At 32.8% G+C, this 23,658-nt stretch overlaps 1 protein-coding gene across 28 annotated transcripts in view; it reads left to right on the forward strand.

Annotated features, from left to right (window-relative positions):
* The window catches only part of CEP170 (centrosomal protein 170), a 177,441-nt gene that overhangs the window by 61,674 nt on the left and 92,109 nt on the right, over positions 1–23,658 (forward strand). For all 28 annotated transcript variants that reach the window (XM_007481532.3, XM_056814151.1, XM_056814153.1 and 25 more), the window contains 4 exons: positions 10,007–10,096; positions 14,432–14,510; positions 21,195–21,253; positions 21,350–21,512. In XM_007481532.3, coding sequence (XP_007481594.1) covers positions 10,007–10,096; positions 14,432–14,510; positions 21,195–21,253; positions 21,350–21,512 — 391 coding nt within the window. The remainder of the gene's footprint in view (positions 1–10,006; positions 10,097–14,431; positions 14,511–21,194; positions 21,254–21,349; positions 21,513–23,658) is intronic.

Genomic DNA, 23,658 nt, shown 5'->3' on the forward strand with positions numbered 1-23,658 from the left:
CTTTAGCAGTTTAGAGTTCATTAGCAACTTTGGAGAGAGCAATTTGAGTTGAATGAAGTCAGAAAAAGCTAGTCTTCAAAGTCTAAAGAAAAGAATGAGAGGAAAGGAAGTAAAAATGCACACACACACATTCACATGCTCTTCCCAAGGACTTTAGCCACATATTTGTTAGGAAATGAATAGATCAAGTAAGAATTTTTTGAGGATGGAGTAGACATGGGTACATTTATAGGTAGTATAGAAGCAACAAGTAGGCAAGGAAAATTTAAAGATTAATGAGAGTGAGGATAATAAGAGCGGGCAATTTTCTGGAGAAGATAGGTGGAATGAAACTACCTATATATGTATAGGGTGTTTATCTTAGAAAAGAGAAAGGCCCTCTATTCATGAGAAAATGGATGAAAGATATAGTTGCCAAATATATATGTATATATGAGTAATGTAAGATGAAGAACACAGAGGAATTCTGCAAATAGCCTGTTTTTTGAGTGAGCTATGAAGAAAGGCAAGGTTCTCAGTACAGAGAGTGAAATGGAGAGGGAGCTGTAAAATGTTTGAGAAGGGATGAAAAGATTTGGAAAAACTGCTATGTTGAATGTACCTAGGAGGAGAAAAGGGATTGCCTTGCCACAGTGAGGGCCCATTTGAGTTCTTAAAACAAACTTCTAGTTGACCTAGTCAGTACAGTTTTGTGATTAGTGAAAACCAGTAGTCACAGCAAATACTAGGAAAATATCTTAATTGTAAATGTTTTTTATTAAGTAGTATCCTTTCTCTAAAGCTACACAGCACTTTAAAAAATGTGATACTTTTCATTTTTATGAAGTAGGAAATCACCACAGTAGTAATATTTCTTAGTTGAAAAATAGATCCTTAGTAGAATAATTTTAGTTTTTTAACACATCTGGCAAGTAGTGAAGTTATATTGACTCAAGGAATAGAATGGAAGGAAGCAGGATTTGCCAATTTAAAAAATATATTGTTTTTCTTATTTCAGTATTTCTACATAGAAACTGAATCATTGATCATCATTTTGAGGATGAGGAAGATTAGTGGCTTTGTAACTCACCAAAAATATGGGCTGACAATTTTAGTTTTAGGACTGCCTAATATTAGATTATATCTTTTAAGCAAGATACCTTATTTATTCCTTTATTGAGTTTAATGAAACTATATTATTATTATAGTATATTAATAAAGTTGTGGTAAATTTTATATAAAAAACATAGACTGTGATGACATCTTTTTATGTGTTATTTGGTATACTACTATCGTCATCCTGATCATCTAGAGAAATAAGAGTTTGCATTTTGGAAAATAAAGTATATTTAAGCTTTTAAAGATACATATAAATAATTCACCCTTCCTACTCCATTTTTTCTTGCCTCTTCTCTGGATGTGTGTGTGGGCAGAGGTAGTCTGTATTTTAGTTTTCTACTTACTTTCCTCTCAGTATCCTTAGGGAAAATGATTCTTTGATTGTATCTTTATCTGTAAAATAATTTTTTTTTAAAAATCTGTAAAAAACATATCTCAAATATATGTATGTTTACTGGCACATAAATTATATATTTGCGATATTAATTATCATTTAGATTATAAAAATAGAAATAAGCATAGAGATCAAATATTTGGTTCTAGAGATGATAGAGAAATTACTAGAATTTATTTAGGGGAGTGGTATGATCTTGAGGAAAACCACATTAGCATCTATATAAACATTGGATTTAAGTCAGGAAGACCAGTAAAGAGGCTATGGCAAAATTCTTGGAGAGAAATGAGGGGGAAGGAAACTCAGAAGAATATAGGATTGGGGACAAAGCAGTATTGGCCAGGTCATCTAAAAGAGATATCTCATGAAGTTCCTAATTCACCTTGTGCAACTTATTTCTGTTCCTCCCATAATTAAAAGCGGGGAGAACTCTAAATATTTTTGGATATATATTTTATTTCATTAAGTATTTTCCATTTGCATGTAAATTTTTAATATCCTATTTTCCCAGTTATATGTAATAAAAATTTTCAACATTTTCTAAAATTAAAGGCAATTTGATCATGCAAAACGTATTTCCATATTGCTCATAACTGTGAGAGAATACTAATAAAACCAAAACATAAATTTAAAAACTTGAAAAATAGTAATGCTTTGAAGGTTGATAGCATTCTTTATAATAAATCCTTCAGAATTGTATTGCTGAGAATAACTGTTTCATAGTTGATCATTAAATAGTACTTTGATTTACTATGTGTAATGTTCCCTTCCAATTATCTGTTCATCATGAAAACTACCTGATCCTTTGATCATTTGTTGAGAAATGATTTGTATTCTTAAAAGTTTGACCAAATTCTCTATATATTTGAGAAATGAGCACAAGATAACAAGAGTGTTTTATCAAAATCATATACCAGATGTTGCTCAGTCATTCCCCAGTTGATGGATATTCTTTTAATGTCCAGTTCTTTGCCACCATAAAAAGAGCTGTTATAAATATTTTCGTACATATAGGTTCTGCTATAGACCTCATGATGGTATTTTTGGATCAAAGGGTATGCACAGTTTCGTTGTTTTTTTTAATAGCCTTTTGGGCATAGTTCTAAATTGTCCTCCAGAATGATTAGATCAGTTCACAACTCCACTAACAATGCATTCGTGTCTCATTTCTCTTACAGACCCTCCAACATTTGTCACTTTCCTTTACTATCATAGTCTAAGCCAATCTGATAAGTGTGATGTGGGACCTGAGATTGTTATAATTTTCCTTTTTCTAATCAGTGTGATTTAGAACACTTTTTTCATGTAATTACTGATAGTTTCTGTTTCTTTACCTGCAAACTGCCTGTTCATATCTTTTGACAATTTGTCAGTCAGAGAATGATTTGTATTCTTATAAGTTTCATTCAGTTCTCTATATTTTTAAGAACTAAGGCCTTTATTAAAGTGCTCTAAACATTTTCTTCCTATTTATTTACATTTTAATTGTTACATTGGTTTTGCTTATATAAAACATTTTTAACTTACTGTAATTAAAGTTTTTCATTTTACATCTTATAATTTTCTCTGTCTCTTATTTGATCATAAATTCTTCTCTTATTGATGGGTATGACCAGTAAACTATTCCATGCTCCTGTAATTTGCTTATGGTATCACCATTTATGTTAAAATCATAAACCCATTTGAACTGTACTTTGGTATAGGATGTGAGATATAACACTCATTTTGTAAAATTTTAAGTTCCAAATACGTTCCCTTCCTCTCACCCATTTCCCATCCTTGAAAAGGAAAACAATTTGATCTCAATTACATATTATTTTTTAAATTATACATCAGTTAGCATTCAGAGTTCATCATTTTATCTCCCTGCAAAGTAAATACCATTTTCCAGCATGGGTTCCATGGAATTATCTTGGGTCACTGTCTTGATCAGAGTAGCTAAAAGTCAATGATTATATCTCATCTCCTTATTTTCTCTTACCAAAACACTTTTCAAAAAGTTTTATTTGTTTTGTTAATATTATACAGAAGTCTATATACATCTACACTGAAAATTCAACTTTAATCAACAAGCATATTAAATGAAGATTCATTTGACAAAACTACCTGTATATACTTTTCTAAAAAAATCAAAGTCAGGTTCTATAATAATGTTATTATATTATGCCAGGCAATCCTAAAAGTCTTCATGTAGCCTGAGGCTATTACAGTTTAAAGACTAAATCTTTAGGGACAATCTTATACTATATTTTTTCATTGTTTTTTAAATGTGTATTTGTCATACTCTTATTCATCTCATTGGGAGCTTTTCCCCCCCACTAATCTTCATAATGCTATATAAATATGCATTATAGCCATTATGAAAAATTTTTTTCATTTAGAAATCATCTCTGCCTCAACTTAGGAAATTGTTTAAAGCTAGCTAATGTATTATTACTTTGTGAAAATGTTGTTAGCTATGCAAATGTCCAATTATATCTGGTAAAGCAGAGTGTGTAAAACAATGAATCCATTCAAAGGCAATGAAGCATTTTGACTGAATTAGTGTGATAAATTTGAAAAGTACAATTTAATACTTATCTCAGCAGTTTTTAAGAAAATTCTGCTTTTCTTATGTGAGTCTTGACAATTCCATTTTTAGCATTATCTCACACACACACACACACACACACACACACACACACACACACACACACAGAATTGCCCCTTCAGAGCAGACTGGTATAAACTACTTTAGAAAAGCCTTAAATAATTCTCAGAATGTAAGACTTTTACATTAGCATTTCAATAGTTTTAAAAAGTGGGTAGATCAGTAAATTTTTATTAAGCATCTGTGTGCCAAATGTTGTAGTAGGTATTGAGGATCTAATAAAGAATGAAAGTCTCTACTCGAAATGAGTTTACAATTTAACGAATTTAACATTTACAGCAATCTTGAATAATATTTACTAATACCATTTAGAATATTCATGTCTAGATTTTTTGTTTGCTGAGTCCATATACTAAATATCCAGGACAAATCCAAGGTCATATCTTTAGTATCTAAGAGCAGTAGAAAAAGAGAACTCTTGAAATTGTTATTTTTAACATAAATAACATTCACTTGATAACTTGATAAGTGCTTTCTCCATATGTTATCTCTCATTGGATCCCTATAGCAAACTTGACAGGCAGTTTGGGAAGTTATATTATCCCCATTTTACATATGGAGATATTGATATCTAAAAAATGTTGGGACTTCACCAGAGTTAACTAGTAAATTAATGAAGCTTAGAACTCAAATACTGTTCTTTTGACACTTATCCCAATACTTAATGATGCCTTTCCCCTTTTAAACAAAATAAAACAAACAGCTCTTCTTTATACCTCTGTTTCATTCTTTTTAGTTTACAAAACTCTTTCATCTCCTTTGATCCTGAGAATAATTCTATAGCACTTATCATCCTCATTTTGTAGACGAGGAGACTAAAACATAGAAGGGATGTGACTTGCTAGAGTCACACAACCAAATAAATAGCTGAACTGAGATTCAGATTCTTTCCCTTCCTCTTACTCCAAGTTCTGTTTTTTTTGGTTTGGTGGTTTTTTTTTTCCCCATTACTGCTTAGTCTCCTTGACTACTGTGCTGCATTTGCAATGCTGACCACTTCCTCTGAGAAATTCCTTTGTTTCTTGAAACTTATTTTTCTCCTATTTCAAACTGCTTTTTTTGCTTACTTTATTCTTTTTCAAGCTCAATTCTTTTCTGAGCTTCTTTCCATGTTGTTTCTCAGAGAATCCACCATTCCACTGGCCTCAAGTATCACTTCTATGTAGACCACCTTTAGATCTAGTCCTTCTAGTTCTACACCTTACTATGTTGCCCAAGGATATTTTTATTTATATATTCTTTTATCACCCAAACAGTATACATTCAGAGTGTAGCTCACCCACTTTCCACCCTCATACACAAACACACACCAGCTCCTTTTCACATATTCCCGGTCTCTTGAATTTACCATCATTCTTTCTCTATCACTACACATTTTTTTTAATCCTCACCTTCAGTCTTGGAACCAATAATGTTGGTAAGGACTAGGCCATTGGGGTTGAGTGACTTGCCCAGGGTCGCACAGCTAGAAAATGTCCGAGGCATATTCAAATCCAGGCCTGGTTCTTAATTCATGTCACTAAACTTTTTAAACCTTGTACTCTTCTTTGATTCTTCCTATTCTTCTACCTTATAGAATTTTAGAATTAGAAAGGACCCTTTATGTCATCAATTCTTGTTAAAGATCTCTAGATTAGAGGAGCTTATTGTCCTCTCCTGCAACAAATTCCATTTCTGTCCAGATATGATTGTTAGGAAAATTTTCTTTATACTCAAGCTGAAATCTGTTTCTTTATAACTCCCACACTTTGATTTTAATTTGTTCTCTGGGGCTAAATAGCAGAAATTTAATCCTATTTTCCCATGATACATCTGCAGTTATTCAAAGACTACCTTCTGTTTTTCATTGTGTGATGACATTATCTCTACTATTAGAGGCAGCTCAGTGTTTAGAGCACTGGGCACAGAGTTAGGAAGACCTGAGTTAAAATTTGGCCCCAGAAACATAACTAGCTAGTTGTGTGACTCTGGCCAAGTTATTTAACCTCTATTTGCTCAATGAAGATGACAAGAATAGCATCTTGGAATGAGGATAATAGCAACTATCCAACATGAATCAAATAATATAATGTAAAAAGCATTTGGCACAGTGCCTGGCATATCATAGGGATTATAAAAAAAATACTTGTTCCCTTTCATTCTCCTCTTTATTATTTTAGCTAGATTTCATATTAGTTCTTGTGTTAGACATGTTATTACAATGCCTCATATTGATGTTGTGTAGTCCATCAAAATCACCTAGGTTTTTTACACATGAATTGTTTTCTAATTATATCTTTATCCTTTCTGTATTTGTACTTTTGATTAACAAAATTTAAATAAAAGACTTTACATTTTTCCCTATGGAATTTTATCTCACTAGCTTGAATGTATTGCTCTACCTCATTAAGGTCTTTTTGAGTCTCCTTTCTGCTCCTTTCTGAACATCCCCCATATTCCTGAAATAATGTAGTTAGAACTGAATACAATGTGGAAGCAAAGAACCTGAAATGAGAATTTTCCATTTATTGAGTAATGAATGGCTGAACAAACTGGTTTTTATGAATGTGTTCTATGAAACAAGAATGGAAGCGAAGAGATAGTAGCCCTGTATCTTCCCTCTCTTGGCATAAATGACTAACTTAATTGAACTTAAAACTACTCATATATAAACAGAGATATAAGGCAAATTTTTAAAAGTCACTTTTATCAGCATTCCCATATTCACACAGTTAATAGAGAGACAACCAAACCAAATTGCAAGACTCCATGGAAACCTTTCTATGCCAGTCAAATAAAATGTCCCATTTTTCCTTTTTTTAAGATTGTACTGCAGGCCTCAGGAATTTTTTTCCCTTTTCTTTTAAATGCAATATCAAAGTCAATATCTACTGACACTCCCAGACATCAGACATATTACTAAGGGGGAGGGAGTATAATCCCTGCCTATTGAAAAATCTCAGATGAGGTGGGAACTTTGTGTGGATGCCAGCACAAAACAAAACAGGATTCCCCTTAGGAGTTAGCTGGCATAAACAGAACAAGTTACACTTTTAGGAACAAGCTGACCCAAAATAGAAAAATAAACAGGAACAATAATAAAGTCTCTAACTGACCTATTGAAAAACAAATGGAATCCAGAGGCTTACCTGTGACAGAGAGACTCAAGATTTTTTCTGCTACTCACAATCCATTCAGTCCCCAGGAGAACCCAGTATACAAAATGCTTAGCTTCCCCTAGCCTTCCTTCCTATATTCCATTTTCTGTATGGACACTGACTTCTGCAGAAAGGAACCCAGAATCCTTGCTCTGCTTGAACCCTTAGGCCTACTTTCCTATTCCCTGTGGTAGTGAACCAGGTCCCTTCAGTTCTCTTCCTCATCTTGAAGAGCAGACATTGCTGTTGTCACTGCTTGAATGAGCAGGGTATTACCAATTACAACTTCTGGTAAGATGGAGGACTTCCAAACTTTACCATCCACCCTCTGAACATCTCCATCTTACCTGCCAGGATGCCCTGTGGATCCTCAGGCCTTGTCGTTTACTATCCTGCTCTGCCTTTAGGACTTGTAGGCCTTGTCTTCCCCTATAGTTGAACCCATTTATATGTCATAATTATTATTATAGCTAATATTTATATAGTGCTTAGAAATGTACCAGGCACTGTGCTAAGTACTTTACAAATATCATTTCATTTAATCCTCACAATAATCCTGGGAAAGAAGTAACAGGGGTCAGATGTCTTGCCCAGTGTCTCACAACCAGGAAGTATCTGAGGCAGAATTTGAACTGAAATCTTTATGACTCTAGGCCTAGTGCTTTATTTATTATGCCACCAAGCAGCCTCAAATAAAATATTGATTCATCAAGAGAAAACTGCTTCCCTTTTCAGTTTTTCTCTAGTACTTAACATTATTCTTGGCAGGTTTTAAGAACTTAAATGCTTTTTTCATTAATTATAAAACTTTTAGCAAGCAACTGAAGTCTATAAACACATAGAGGTAATTTAATTTATACATTGAAACACACACTAATTTAAAAATGAAGTCATTCAAGGCAAGGGAGGAAAGACACAGGGCCTCTTTTTGTCTTTCCTTTCACAAGAATAATTTTAAAATATGGAAAAACTTGTATGGACTGACTGAGCATGAAATAAAGTAAAATGAGGATGAGATGGACATCTTTTATATTCGAGAAGGAGAAGTAAAGAAATAAGAGAATGAAACATTGGATGCACTCTTCTGTAAAATCAAGGCAATCAACTAGTCATCTGGTTTTGCATTACTTATTTTTCTTAAATGGTAAGATTATAGGGAGGAATATCTTGAAATTACTGTGAAGTACAAATAAAGGGCATCGTTAATTTTTTTTTATAAGGAAAGAATAAAAAAGAAATAAACATATGGTTTGACTAACAGAGTGCATAGAAGAACTAGTTCTTCCTTTTTAAATTCAACCAAGATTGCCTATTTTTGTATTCTTAGTTCATAGAACAATACCTAGCACAGAGTATGTACTTAATAAATGCTTGTTGACTAGGTATCTGCCTCCTGTATGCTTCTCTTGATATTGATAAAAGGTCATTGAGTAAAATTATCTCTCTGGTAGCATCTATTAATAGAGGCAGCTAGGTGTACAGTGGATAGAGTGCCAGGCCTGAAATCAAGAAGACTCATCTGGCACCACTGTTGTAATCAACTCTGAGATTATAAATCACAGAGAAGATACTGCCTGCATTGGTAGAAGGAGCTTCCTCACCTGAATGTTTCTTATACATGTTCCATACATATATAAATCATCAATTCAGCCCCTATACCTCCAATTATTTACTGGCTTTTATTGTTCACTAGTTTCAATTAAATTGTGAACTCTTTGAGGTCCTGGACCATACATTATACTTTGTCCCTTTCCGTGATGCAGTGCTATTATGTCAGTAAATACTTGTTGACTATTAAAGTCATCTCCTGCCTCACAAAGTAGTACAAGATTTTAGTAATCTGTGTGCTAAGCATAAATTGAAAAAAAAAGAAAGAAAAAAGAAAAAACTTATTGAAGGACTGACATTGACCAAAAAAATTTTTTTTGCTCTTTTCCAGCCTATGGCTCATCTTATCAGCTCTTATTACTTCTACCCGTATATGACATCATATATCAAAAGAGAAAACAACAAATCACAAGTCCAAAGTACAAGGCTATCTACCACAAACACATTTATTTGAGTCTTGATATATTTGGTTTCCTTATTAGCATTCTCTTAGATTTTCAAGTCTCAGAAAATAAAGTATAGAAGCTTATAAAGCTCAGGAAATCAGAGAGGTTATCTTACCCGTTTTGTGAACTATATCTTATTTGATATTTCAAACAGTAGCTGGTTCTACAACATTTATTTTAAAGTTTGATTTCTTCAGCCCTTTTGGAATTCCTTTACTAATGAGAAACAGTATCTTAAAACAAGAGTAATTCTATTTTTAATGTTTGTTTTATTTTCCCTCACAATTTGTGCTATAATTTTTGTAAAGCCAATTATGGCATAAGTGAAGAGAAAGCCCGAGGTACAAAGAAAGCTCAGTGGAGACTGACAATAAAAGAATGTTTATTCCTAATTTTCTTTCAATGGTAGTTTATGTAGAGAAAAATAACTTAAAATTTTTTCTCTTAGTTCAGCAAAGGAAGATTCTTGTTAGAATTTGTGAACACTAATTTTTTAAAATATACTTCAAATTTTACTTTATCAGTTTATATTGTGCATTTCATGTATTAGTCATATAGTTTTGGAATATTAATTAAAAAGTTAAAAAACTTTATGTTTGGGGTTTATATTTTTAAATTTCCTTTTCCCCCCTAAAATTATCTTTTAAGATACTCTTTCCTCTTTGTTTTTCAGTCACGCAGTGTGGATAAGCAACATGCTGTAGTCAACTATGATGCCTCTGCAGATGAACACTTAGTAAAAGATTTGGGTAGTCTAAATGGGGTAAGTAAATAGTTTGTTAATATTTGTTTTAACTATTTCATTTACCACTATATGCAAACTATTTTTAAAATCCCCAAATGTCTTTTTTTCCTAAAAAATCAAGTGTACTTTAATTTGTTATTCTCTTATACTAATACTGATGATCATCTGTTCTTTTTTATCTGTCCTTCCTACAGTATTGTGCCAAGAACTGAACTCAACAACCGTAAATGTAAAATAACTAGAGTATACTATTAACAGAGCCTAGACATTATGCATCCCTTCATATAACTCATTGAGCTTGTAAAAGTCATAAAACCCTAGGGTCCTTTTCATATTACCAGCTGTACCTTCTCATTGTATACTTATAGACTTTTTGGAAGATACTTTCTCTTGTTATCTAGTGTGTTTGTCTGCATCAACTTTGTCAGGTAGTCAACATTTATTAAATATTTAACCATGTGCCAGGAACTGTTCTAAGTACTATAGATTCACAGAAACATAAAAACATGGTTTTTACCTTCAAGGATCTCACATTCTAATGGAGGATATAATATTTAGGTGTATAAAAAATATAGACATTGTAAGTAGCAGATAATCTCAGAGTGGGAAAAACCTTTTATAGAAGGTGAGATTTGAATTGTCCTGAAGTAAGCCACAGAAGATGAGTAAGGAAAAGAGATTTCTAGATAGTACACAAAGTTGGGAGATAAAATTAATTGAACATGACACTTTTGAAGTAGACGAGTGTAGATAGATAGTTTCATATAATGGATGGAGAAAAGTAAAATGTTAAGATTTTAAGGTAGGTAGAAGCCAAGTTGTGAAAGGATTAAATGCCAAATAGAGGATTTTATATTTCATCCTAAAGATAATAGGGAGCCACTGGATTTTATGGACTATGGAAGGAGTGGTGACCTGGTCAGACCTGCATGCTAGGAAAATCATTTTGGCATCCCTAGAGGAAAATGAATTGAAGTAGGGAGACATTTTGTGGCAGGAAGTCCAACAAACAAATTATTGTAATGAGCCAAATGAGAGGCGATATGATGTACCAGGGTGGTAGCAGTATCAGTGGAAAGAAAGCAATATTTGGAAGAGATGTTATGAAGATAAAATTTGTAGGAGATGTTATATAAGTAAAATTAATAACCTTGGGGAGATTGGATTAATTAATTAATAGAATATTGGATATAAGATATGAGAGCATGAAAAGTCACAGGTGACATTAAGATTCTGAACCTGGGTGCCTGGGAAGATGGTTATAACTTGAGAGCAATTTGGGAAGTTAGAAAGAGGTGAGGGTTGGGGTAGGGGATGGGGAGCACAGAAACATGAGTTCAATTTTAGACATAATGAATTTAAAATATATCCAGTGGCTTCCAGTTCAAGGTATTCAATAGATAATTGGAGATGCAAGATGAATTCAGCAGAGAAGAGAGGGATAGATAAATTGATTTAGGAATTATTAGCATAAAGACGATGAGTGAACTAATGAGAGCAAATGACAGTATAACGGGAAAAGATTTGATAATCATAAGATTCATTGTATTTTTCAGAGCATTGACAAAAATGTTAAGTTTCTTATGGCTAAATACATATACCTAATGTATTCCTCAACATAGTAAATATGTACACCAAAGTTAGAGACCACTATAATGAATATTTGTTTCTTACAACTAAGTACCCAAAGTGGATTCAGATTTTAAATTCATTTAAAATTTTGTTTTACTAAATTTCAAATATTGGAAATATTTAACTTTTATTCCATGTTATTTGAGAATAGAATCACTACAGTATGCTAGATTATTTTATTAGAATGTTTAAATACATAGATGTAGACTTCTATAAAGGACATTATGCAGAGTGAAAAATGTAGTTAAATGGCCTGCTCACTGAATTAGTGCATCAATGTTATCTCCTCCAATTGCAGGTAGACAGTGTAAACCTTAAAATTCCTTAGACTTATAAATGTTGGAAATTTCACCATTGGGAAATTTCATACTTGGAAAATTTCTTACTGATAGTCTATTGGAATGTGAACCCCATTGGCATGAGTTTCCTCCTCCTCCCTTGTTAAGATTACTTTAGGACAGAAACCTTTTGCTGAACAATGGAAAGGACTTTGACCTATGCTTAAGCATAGAACAGGAATTTCTTTGAATCATGATTGATTTTAGAATTGATACAATGGAGATACTTGGAATCAATCTCCACCCTACTCAGTCCAAACAGGATTGAGGAAGGGCTGCAGCATAGATCAAAATTTAATTATTCCAATCTCTACCCTACTCAGGTTAACAGGATTTAGGAAGGGCTGTGGCAAAGGATCAAAGATTTAATTATTTGAAAATATGACCTTCAACAGACATGTGCAAAGCCAGAGACCTCTGGGCGGTCCTGGGTTAAGCTAGAGCCTCCATTGGCACAGGGAAATTGATGGACAGTGATTGGTAGATATGAGAACTGAGGGGAGGGAACTTGGATGGTTTCCTTAAAGAGAGAGGGGTCTGAAGACTCAGGGTGGTGGTTGAGGAGTTTGTCTGAGTGGTTGGAGTGTGCTCTTTAGTGCTTTTAGTGAGTTTTCTTTTTCTTATTCTTTTCCTTCCACAGTTGGTCAGGTGAGGTAGAAGTGATTAGATTATCTAGGTGTGTGTAGGTTAAGTTCAAAGTAAGGTGGTAGGCTTGTGATAAAATTAATCTGATGAAGGTAGAAACATTTTCTGGTACCTGATTATGGAGTGAGAAATCTCAGATAATGTCTGAGTAGAAACTTGGGAGCCTGGAAGGACAGTAGTGCCCTTTAAAGAAAAAGGGAATTATGAAAGAGTGGAAAGTTTGAGAGGGGACAATATGATGAGTTTATTTGAGGACATCTTGAATTTTAGATGTCTTTGGGATATCTAACTTGAGGTAGAGATTTAGGAGTTATTTGAATAAAGATTATGGTTAAATCTCTAGTAATTGAAGAGATTTCAAAGAAAGAAAGTGAAACAATTGGTCAATTCCACATTTATTATATGTTTAATAATGTACTAGGGAACATACCCTCCAAAAAAAAAAGTCACAGAATTATAAAGCTCAAGCAGGAAATATAAGACGATATCCTCAGTATACTCCTGGATTAGAGGTGAAAGAGCCACAGGTTTTCACATAGCACATGTTTTCAGACTTTCTCAATATAAGGATCAAATATGCTATTATTTTTTCTTCTCTAAGAAACAAAGATCACTGTTTATGATATAAAATAGCTGGGGGGGGGGTTCAGTAATAATATACTCATGTAAGAAACAGAAAACAGAAATTTAAAAAATGTTTTAATTGTAATAAGACCTGATACTAAAGAAAGCAAAAACATGGTTCCTACTCTCAAGGAATTCACATTTGAAGGGGAAAGACATTTAAAAAAATATATGAAGTTGATAGAATTTAATCTTCCTAGTGAAGGTACTAGCAACAGGGTGAGAGGGAGATTTGGAAAGGTCTCTTCCAAAAAGTGGAATATGTAATACTTTCTATTACAGTCAGGAAGACTCATCTTTGTAAGTTCAGATCTGCCCCCAGACACTTAGCCCTGTTGGCCTCAGTTTCTTTATCTGTAGAATGAACTGAAGGAGGAAATGGCAAACATTGTTGTATCTTTGCCAGGAAAACCCCAAATAGAGTTATAAAGAGTCAAACATGAACAAACCAACTGAACAACAATAACAACTAACATATTTTGTTCACTGTATTTATAAACTAATTATCAGTATTATTTCTATTTGGAAAGAATATAAATTGTAGTAATGTTGAATGTCATATATTACTGTGCTTACTACATTTCAGACATTCTCAATATATATTTTTACTTTTCTCTCATCATAATTTATTTGAGGCAGGTAGGTGTATAGTAGATAAAGTGTTAAGACTTGTCAAAAACACCTGTGTTGGTGAAAGTTGTAGTTAGTACTAGTCACTAATCCTCTTGCATTTGTACTTTCATCATTTATAAAATACGAGCAATAATCATTTTTATCACAGAATTGTAAGGATCAAATGAGATAATATATAAAGTGCTTTGCAAATTTTAAAACATCATATAAATGTTAGCTACTGCAGTTAATTTAAAACTTCTGGAAACATTCATTTTTTGGCTTTTTTCTAATGAATTATTATTTTTTTTTAGGTCATTACAAGGTTTCATCAATAGCTAAGTTCCTACTAGAAAACTGTTACATGACTAGTGAATCTCATATTGTCAGCTTTTCAACATTTAGTATTAACTTTGTACTGGCTTTATTTCAGATTTACTAAAAATGAAGTATCTCTTCTGAATAAAACTTAATATCCGTTCTACTTTTTTTTTCCTTCTAGACTTTTGTGAATGATGTAAGGATCCCAGAACAGACTTATATCACCTTGAAACTTGAGGATAAACTAAGATTTGGATATGATATCCTTATGAAATGTGATTTGTATAGTTTTTACAAAATTTTCTTTTAAAGCATCATTATGTTCATTTCTTAATTATTAAACCTATTTAAACATTATGGTGGTAAGTGAATATTTATTGAAAATAAGAATATTTTAAATGTGTATCAGAAAAATACTCTATGCACAGTATTCTCCTTCCCATAGTAAAATGTATGATTTTAACATCTTCCATATTTCCTTAAAAAGTCCCAAGAAAAAACAACAACTTTTGATCTTCATTATTTTCATGCTTTCTTAAATAATTTACATATTGACTGATTTGATCTCCTTGCTGTTCAAGGGACTCTCAGAAGCCTCTTCCAGCAGCATAGTTTGAAAGCTTCAGTTCGGTGGCAGTCAGCTTTTTTATGGTCCAACTCTCACAGCCATTCTTTGCTTTTGAAAAAACCACAACTTTGACTATATGGACCTTTTTGGCAAGGTGACATCTTTGCTTTTTAATCTGCTGCCTTGCCTTCCAAGGAGCAAGCAGGTTTTAATTTCAAAGCTGTAATTATTGTCTGCAGTGATCTTTGAGCCCAAGAATATAACATTTAACATTGCTTCCATTTCTTTTCCCTCTATTTGCCAGGAAGTGATGAAGCCAGTTGCCATAATCTTAGGGTTTGGGGTTTTTTTTAATGCTAAGCTTCAAGCCAGCTTTTGCACTCTTCTCTTTTATCTTCAACAAGAGACTTATTAATTCTTCATTTTTTGCTATCAGGGTAGTATCATCTGCATATCTGAGACTGTTGATGTTTCTCCTGGCAACCTTAATTACAATTTTTATTTCTATCCTGGCATTTCACATAATGTTCTCTGTATATAAGTTAAATGAATAAGGTGACAATATACAGCCTCATCCTATTCCTTTTCCTATCTTAAACAAATCAGTTATTCCAGGTTCTGTTCTAAATGTTGCTTCTTGGCCTGCATACAGGTTCCTCAGGAGGCAAGTAAGATGATTTGGTAGGTCCAGTTCTTTAAGAACTTACCACATTTTGTTACACACAGTTAAAAGCCTTAGTATGGTTAATGAAGCAGAAACAGATGTTTTTTTTCTGAAATTTCCTTGCTTTTCTCCATCATCCATTGAATGTTGACAATTTGATCTTGTTCTTCTGTCTTTTTGAAAACAAGACTGCTGTTCTGATAATTTTTGGTTCACATATTGCTGAAGCCTAGCTTGCATAATTTAAAGTAAAACCTTGCCCATATGTGAAATGAATGCAACTATTCTATAAATCAAACATTCTTTGACATTGCCCTTCTTTAGGATTAGGATGTAAACTGTTCTTTTGCTGGCATATGCAGCACTTTAACAACATCATTTTTTAAGATTTTAAATAGCTCAGCTATAATTCCATCACTTGCACTAGCCTTATTTTCAGCAATTACTAAGGCCAACTTGGCTTCATTCTCCAGGTCAGTAGCCACAGCATTATGGTTATTGATTATATTAAGATCTTTCTTATATAGTTATCTTGTCTTCTTGCCGCCTCTTCTTAATTTCTTCTTCTTCTGTTAAATCCCTACCATTTTTGTGTTTTATTATGCCTATTTTTACCTGAGATGTTCCTTTTATAGCTCTGATTTTCCTGATGATATCTCTTTCTTTCATATTCTGTAAATTTTTTCATTGCTCATTTAAGAAAACTTTCTTAAATTTCCTTGCTATATTCTGAAATGTGGTACCTGGCACATAGTAGGGACCTAATAAATGCTAATTGAATAATCAGTTATTTCTACCCTTGTCTTCTGGGGTCAAACAGAGAAAGCCTAATGTCTGTTTTACCTAATGTTTCATAAAATACTTGAAAATGGTTATTATTATACTGAATCCCTTCCCACCCCGACATATACCTTAGTTTTCTCTTCACCATGCTAAAATTTCTTAGTAACCCAATACCCCAAAGACAGAGTTTTAAGGCCTTTCAGTATCCCATTTGCATTCATGGATGCCCTCCAACTTATAGTTGTCCTTAAAATGTGGTGCCCAGAACCAAACCTAGTACCCTAGACACAGTCTGACTAAGGCAAAATACAACAGAACTAACATCCCCTACCTTAAGATAGCATTAATTTTCTTAGCTACCATAGCATATTGTCAATTTGAGTTGATAGAGTCCTCTAAAACTTCCATAATATTAACTCATAACAGGAGAATGGACCATGGCAGCAGAAAAGATAAAAAAAACCAGGGTATTATGCCAACATCTTGACATGAGGTTATTGTAGCATGACCACTTGTTGAGAAGTCTTTGTGATCACTTGTCTTCCCTTTAGTAGTATGTTCTTGAATTTTTCCAGGAATTTAAATCAAGCTTATTCTAACATTGTGTGTGGAAAAATTTTCCTTCACTTTTTTAAAAAATCAGGACATTTTTCTTTCACTAGTCTGATAGCACTTCTTCTATGCTCTATATTTTTCCATAAAGGTTCATAAAGCTCCTTTCATATGGGTGTGATGCAGTTCTTTTGAATCTGTTGACTTGAACTAGATGCTTTCTGGTTGTCTTATTTTATGTTCCAATTTAGCCATTTATATTTTGTTTGATTCCTTTTTGTTTACAAATTTTCTTTTTTTTCATGTTCCTATCCCTCCTAAACTAATTTCCTATGTAGAAAGTTAGCTCATAAGATTTTCTTTCCTTTCTTTTTTTTCCTCTTAAAATTTTTCTCCTAAAATCTAGTATTCAAATCAGCATATACCTGACTTTTCTCTCATCTATTACAAAATTTACATGGAATTCTTACTTGCTTACCATGGTTAATTATTTCTATTCTAGCAATAAATTCCTCCTTTTTGGCAAAGACTCAGATCCTAAGGCAATAATCACCTTGTGGATTCCTGTACATTTTGAAATAGAGAATTTTCATTAGGCCAGCCAAGAAATTGTTAACTGCTCTGCTTTTGAGAAGGTTGTAGGTGATAGATTGATAGATAATTAAAGTCTATCACTATAAACTATATGGTACATTTATTCCTGCTTGTGATCTATTTTCTCAAATGCCTCATTTATTTCCTTTCTCTCTTTTCTGTATCTATTGAGGGTAATATCATTTTTATTGTTCCCTCCATTAGGCTTTACCCAAATGCTCTCCACCACCTATCTGTTTTTTACAATTCCATGACATTAGATAAAATGTGTCTAGGATAGAAATTTGGCATAGAAGCACAAAAACAGAAGGTAAGGAAAAGTGGAAACTTTCTGGATGAAAAAAAATTAAATAATGATCTTGAAAAGGAAGTATCTGGTAGAATTTCCAATCAATTTCTGCTGTCTGGTAAAAGGCCTACTGAGATTATTTTTTGAATGGAAAAACATAAGGTAATTTAGAGGAATCAATCCAACCTATATTTTTAGCCTGACAAACTCTTAAGCTGTGGTCTAGTAATTTAAAATTGTCTGCCAATTAGAAGGAAGGAAAGAAAAGAGAGGGAGGAAGGAACAAACGAATGAACAGACTATTTACACACTATTTGCCAGAAACCCTAGAAGGAATATGCTATCATTATCCCCATTTTCTAGCTGAGAAAATTGAGAGATTAAGTGACTTTCTCAGAGTCACACAGCTAGTCGGTGTCTAAAGCCACATTTTAACACACATCTTCCTGACTCCAGGCCCAGTGCCATATTCACTATGTCACTTTGCCTTCCAGGGTGATTAATATTGACCCATTAATTGTTTTTTCCAAGATGGTTGCCACATTACTAACTATAAATTTTTATGGGAAATCTATAGAATGTAGGTAGTGTCTGGTAGTGGCTATTTCTTGAAATGTCCTGTAATTCTGATCCCTCTTTTCCCTGAAGTTTATCAGAAGGACTTCACCTGACAACAGAGAAGCCCCTTATCACAAAAAGATATGGGAAAATTGCAATAAAAATCTGTAAGAGTTCTGTATTTTTACTAGAAGACAATGACCCAGTAGTCAAAATAGCTAAGCCAAAAACCAGGCTTCATAAGGAAAAACATTATGAAATAAACAAAAATATCCTATCCTTATACAAAGTCATGGGGTGTGTGTGTGTGTGTGTGTGTGTGTGTGTGTGTGTGTGTGTGTGTGTGTGTGTGTGTGTGTGTGTGTGTGTATGCAGGATGCATTGGAATAATCCATTGTGGTTCTATCTGCCAATAGTTTATCGCACAGAAGAGCTATCCATCTAAAGAATAAACAGAAAGAAACAAAAAAATTTAAATGTCAAAGAGCTCTTAATGTCATATAAGGAGTGAAAGAAATTTTGATTGTTCTGAAAAGATTACTTGTTAAAAATAAGGGGAAATTAGCATGTTATATACATCCTTTCAATTCCAAGTGTAGGAAACAAGTTTTGTAACATAAAATGAAGAAACAGCAAATAAAGGAAAAGCTGAAATAGATTATAAACTCAATTTCTTAACTCATGAGATATATAGAAATTTGTTCAAGAAGACTTAGAAAAAGAGTAAGATGCTAGATCTATTATTTGCTTTGGAATTAACCTGATATCTTTTGAGATTGACATTATGTATATATATATATATATATATATATATATATATATATATATATATATATATGCATATATACCTATATTTATTATATATATATATATTTGTTCACAAATCTTTCCATGGTGAGACTACAAAAAATTAGTTGATTAATAATGGTTTGAATGGACCATGAGTATTCTTTTATGGCATATTTTAGGTTCTTATGCAAAACTATGAGGTATATGAAAATAGAAATTTGACACACCTGAACTACATTTACCCAGCATCCTTTTAAGTTATGGGCCTACTTTACGTCAGAACGTTTGGTGCAAATAGAAATTTGACACAGGTATTAAATGTTGAGTTGAATCTTTGATTGTCAAAGATTTTAACACATAAAATCAAATTTGATTTTAACAACTCAAAGGATTGTAAGCTCTGGTAAAGTCTATCAGGCTTTTAAAAACTTTAAATTGTCTATTAGCTTTACTGTAGAATACAAGAGTTACGTTTTTCAGCCACAACAACTTTTGAAGATTTTTATCATAAGGCATGAGTGGGATTTCGGGAGACAGTTGCATTTCCTTGCTATGTGGTCTCATCCCAACTAGCAAACCATTGCTTCCAGCTTAATATTTCTCTACGCTGCTGCAATTAGTCATAATTTATCACCACTTTGTTTTTCTACAACAGGAAGCTACATAGAACTCCTGGGAATTCTGACCTCTATTCCTAGAATCTGTGACTGCTTTAGGAATGTACTCTGAGGAAGTAGGTTAGGATGATTCAGATTAGGCCATATACTTTTGATTTCTCCAGAAATCTGTATTTAAGCCAGGTTCTTTTCAGAATTCTTGTGGACATGTAAGTGGGTAAGTTAGTTTTAGTTTGGCCATTTCTTTAATGTATTTCAAATCATTCTGAAAGGGCTTGACCCTTTGTGATACAGATATATAAACCCTCTTGAGTTTCCCTGACCTACAAAACTTCTCTGTTCTAAAGAGTAGCCCTAGAAATTCATTTAAAAGTTAAAAAACTCTCCCTTTGGTCCTTTTAAAAGAAAATCAAGAGTTGACAAAACCTGTAATCATCACAAGAAAAATAGTGTTGACATTTTAAAATTTAAATTCAAAATTATTTTACAACAAAATTGAAATGTTTTATGAAAATGGTGTTATTCTCCATTTTATCTTTTGCTCTTTAGAGATAGTGTTTTTTCTACATTTATGCTTCATTTTCAGATATATTAACTGAAATTTTTATTTTTAAAAAGTTAGTATTATATGAGGTAGTCTTGTGTAATGGGAAAATCTAGGTAATAGTTAGGAGAACTGTGTTCCTTAAACAAGTCATATAACCTTAGGAAAGATCTAACTGGTCTGGGACCCAGTTTCATCATCTGTAAAAAACAGTGATTTAGAATTTATTGTTTCTAAAGTGCATACGTTACAAAAGGACCATGTATTTGAATGATATGTGTGTGTGTGTATGTGTATATAATGAAATTGTGAGGGAAAGGATTCTCTTTAGTTACCAAAGGTATTATTCTTTTAAATAGTTATTAGATATAATGTTTGATTTTAATAAATTTCAATGTTATGACTTAAATTGAAGTTCAAGTGGGTTAGGTTGATTTTAATTTCTGTGAAGACCTTAATTATATAGCATTTCTTATATCCCTACAATTTGTTTGGTTCAATGATTTTTTTTCTTTTATCAGGAGTAGTGAGTAATCAAATTCCATCTGGATGTGCTGTTTAGTTAACTACTGATGAGATACTTCCTTTTACACTGACATCATTAGATAACAGTCTAATTTGAGCCAGATGCTTTGATTTCATTGTTGGCCATCACTAGCTGCAATGAAGACTGATTATTTCCTTTATAGTGTCCTAGAATGATTTAGGCACGTGGATAAAATCAATTGTTATGTTGACTGTTCAAAAATTCTTGTTAACATTTTCAAAACTTTTCAAAAATTGTTTTCTCTTATAATCCAAAGAGAAAAATCACTGAATTTTATCGTGAGAATTTATATTTTCTTCTAAAGTTGTTAACATGAGAAAGAATGTATATTGCTTTTATTTGTTCCAATTGTTAACGTTGCCCATGTTCTTCATTAATTTGGAAAAATTTAAATAACTGCCAGTATGTTAAAATTCTATTCTTCCTTAGCCCAATGCACATACTAATCTTTTTACTGTAGTACGAGGTGAAATGAGGGTTCCTGAGGAAGCCCTTAAGGTAAAAGTCTTTCTTTTTCTTTTTCTTTCTTTTTAAATAAATAATTAGTTGATTTCACTCATAGAAATTTCTCTTCCATTTTTAAATGCTCCATAGCATGAGAAATTTTCAAGTCAACTTCAGTTGTCCCAAAAATCTTCAGAAGTAGAATTATCAAAATCAGCAAGTTCCAAAAGTATAGAATCAAAAGTAGCAGATGCTGCAACAGAATTGCAACACAAAACTACAGAAACATTGAAGTCTGAGGAAAAATCCATGGGTAAGTTAACAGCTTGAGAAAATTAACATGTGAGTGCTCAGAATTTCAATGCAATCGTATTGCTTCTTTTAATAAATCATGCTTCATTCCTGAATAATGGTTGCACAATTAGTATTCAGTAGTTGTTTTATGATAATTATTTCAGTATTCAAGTTTGCCCATGTAGATTTGAGTTCCTTAAATTTGTATTGTATGTTATATTTTCAAAGTGCTTTTACTTTTACACACATATTATTTTCTTCATCTTTTTAGTTGGGACCGTAATTAAAAAGGATTATATAGCCTCAAGTTGATGTGTTAGTTCTAGCTTTTCCATTTCCTTAACATATTTCAACTGTTTTTAGGGAGAGGCCTTAAACTTTCATGGTACTTCTCCTTTAGATTTTCCCCACTCTGAGAAACTTCCTGGTTCCAAAGGATATCTTTAGTGATTTAGAAAAAGGCTGAACACCCCTCCAGTTGGTACTTTTAGGAGGCACATAAATTAACAAAATTGGTCATCTATTCAAGTTCCTGCACAGAGAAATAAATATGTAGATGGTTATGTAGTACATTAAAATATCTGGGGAATTTATAGAATACATTTTAAAGATAGACTATTCATGACCCCTTTCCCCAAATGTTTTCCTTCTAAAATAATAGTATCTTAATCTTCATTTGGGGTTTTCAAAGATACTGACATGGTTTGCCATTTTCTTCTCTAGCTCATTTTATATATGAAATATCTGAGGTAAACAAGGGTAAGTGGCTTGCCTCCAGTCACCCAGCAGGTAAGGGTCTGGGGTCAGATTTCTACTTGGGTCTTCCTGACTCCATGCCCAGCACTCCATCCACGGTATCTCCTAGCTGCCCAAGGCACTTACTACTCCAGCTTTTAAAATTGGCAAAGAAGTTGGTTGCTGGTACCAAAGTTATCATAAATCATTAAACTTACTGAATCATTTCTGAGCAGGAGTGGTCTCACTCTTATCATTATAACTATTGCCTGTTTTTTTCCTTAAACCCTGACAGATATTTAATTAACCCTTCTGATTTATTCCATATACCTTTATCTTTTGCTCACCCTCCCATTCCTCTTCTTTGTATGTAGACCACGAGGGAACAAAAATAAATTTCTTATAAGGAATAAAGGGAATATAGTAAGCATTGCTTCAAAATTAGCTAGCAATTGAGGTAGCTGTTTAGCTCAGTGGATTAAGAGGCAGGTGGGAAGTCCTGGATTCAAATGTGGCCTCAAATACTCCCTAGCTGCATGATCCTGGTCAAGTCACTTAACTCCCATTGTCTAACCCTTACCACTTTTCTGTCTTAGAACCAATAGATTCTAAGATGGAAGATAAGGGTTTTTAAAAAATGAGCTAGCATTTGACAGAATTGATAAATGATCAAGCTAGAAGAAAGTAAACATTTTAAAAAGCAATTTTGCCTAATTGAAAATGCATGATTGAGATTGAAACCTTTCAAGTCCCACCTGTGGCATTTACCCAATCTTTGTGATTTTGGGCAACTCATTTGACCTCCTGGGGTTCCTGTCTCCTTAGCTTTAAAATAAGCTCCATTTAGATTATTCCTCAGGTTCTTTCTAACACTAAATATATGAATCTAAAATAACATTTGACTGAAAAAGGGTCACAGTAAAAAAAAGTAAGGCAGATTAACTTTGTGGCTAGAAATAACCTATGTTAGGGTCAGGAAAACCTAGGTTTAATTCTTATCTGGCATGTATACTAATTGTGGTCATTATACTTAAAATGTTAGTAACTCAGGCAACTTTTTAATATCTTGTGCAAAAAGTTCCTGATCTGCATTGTCTATTGAGGAAGTTTTCGTGCTGGGAATCATTTCATGAATGAAATTATAAAATTTGACAAAAGAACATAAGCTAAAGAATCCTAGAATTCATTATATTTCTTCTAGTGTTGCCTAATAAACCCTAGAATTGAAATATATGAAGTGTTAGCTAGAGATAGTTTTGTTAAGCTAAGTGATATGATCAACACTTAAGTAGTTGTCCAAGTTCACTGACCACAGTTATCAAATTTTTAGAAGTTGAAAAGATATTGGAGATCTTCTAGTCCATCCAGCCCCCTCATTTTCCAGATGAAATTTCCACTCATAGCTTTGTTTAGAAATATTCTTTTTAATA

Source organism: Monodelphis domestica, chromosome 2 (genome assembly GCF_027887165.1).
Source record: "Monodelphis domestica isolate mMonDom1 chromosome 2, mMonDom1.pri, whole genome shotgun sequence".
NCBI classification, from domain to species: Eukaryota; Metazoa; Chordata; class Mammalia; order Didelphimorphia; family Didelphidae; genus Monodelphis; species Monodelphis domestica.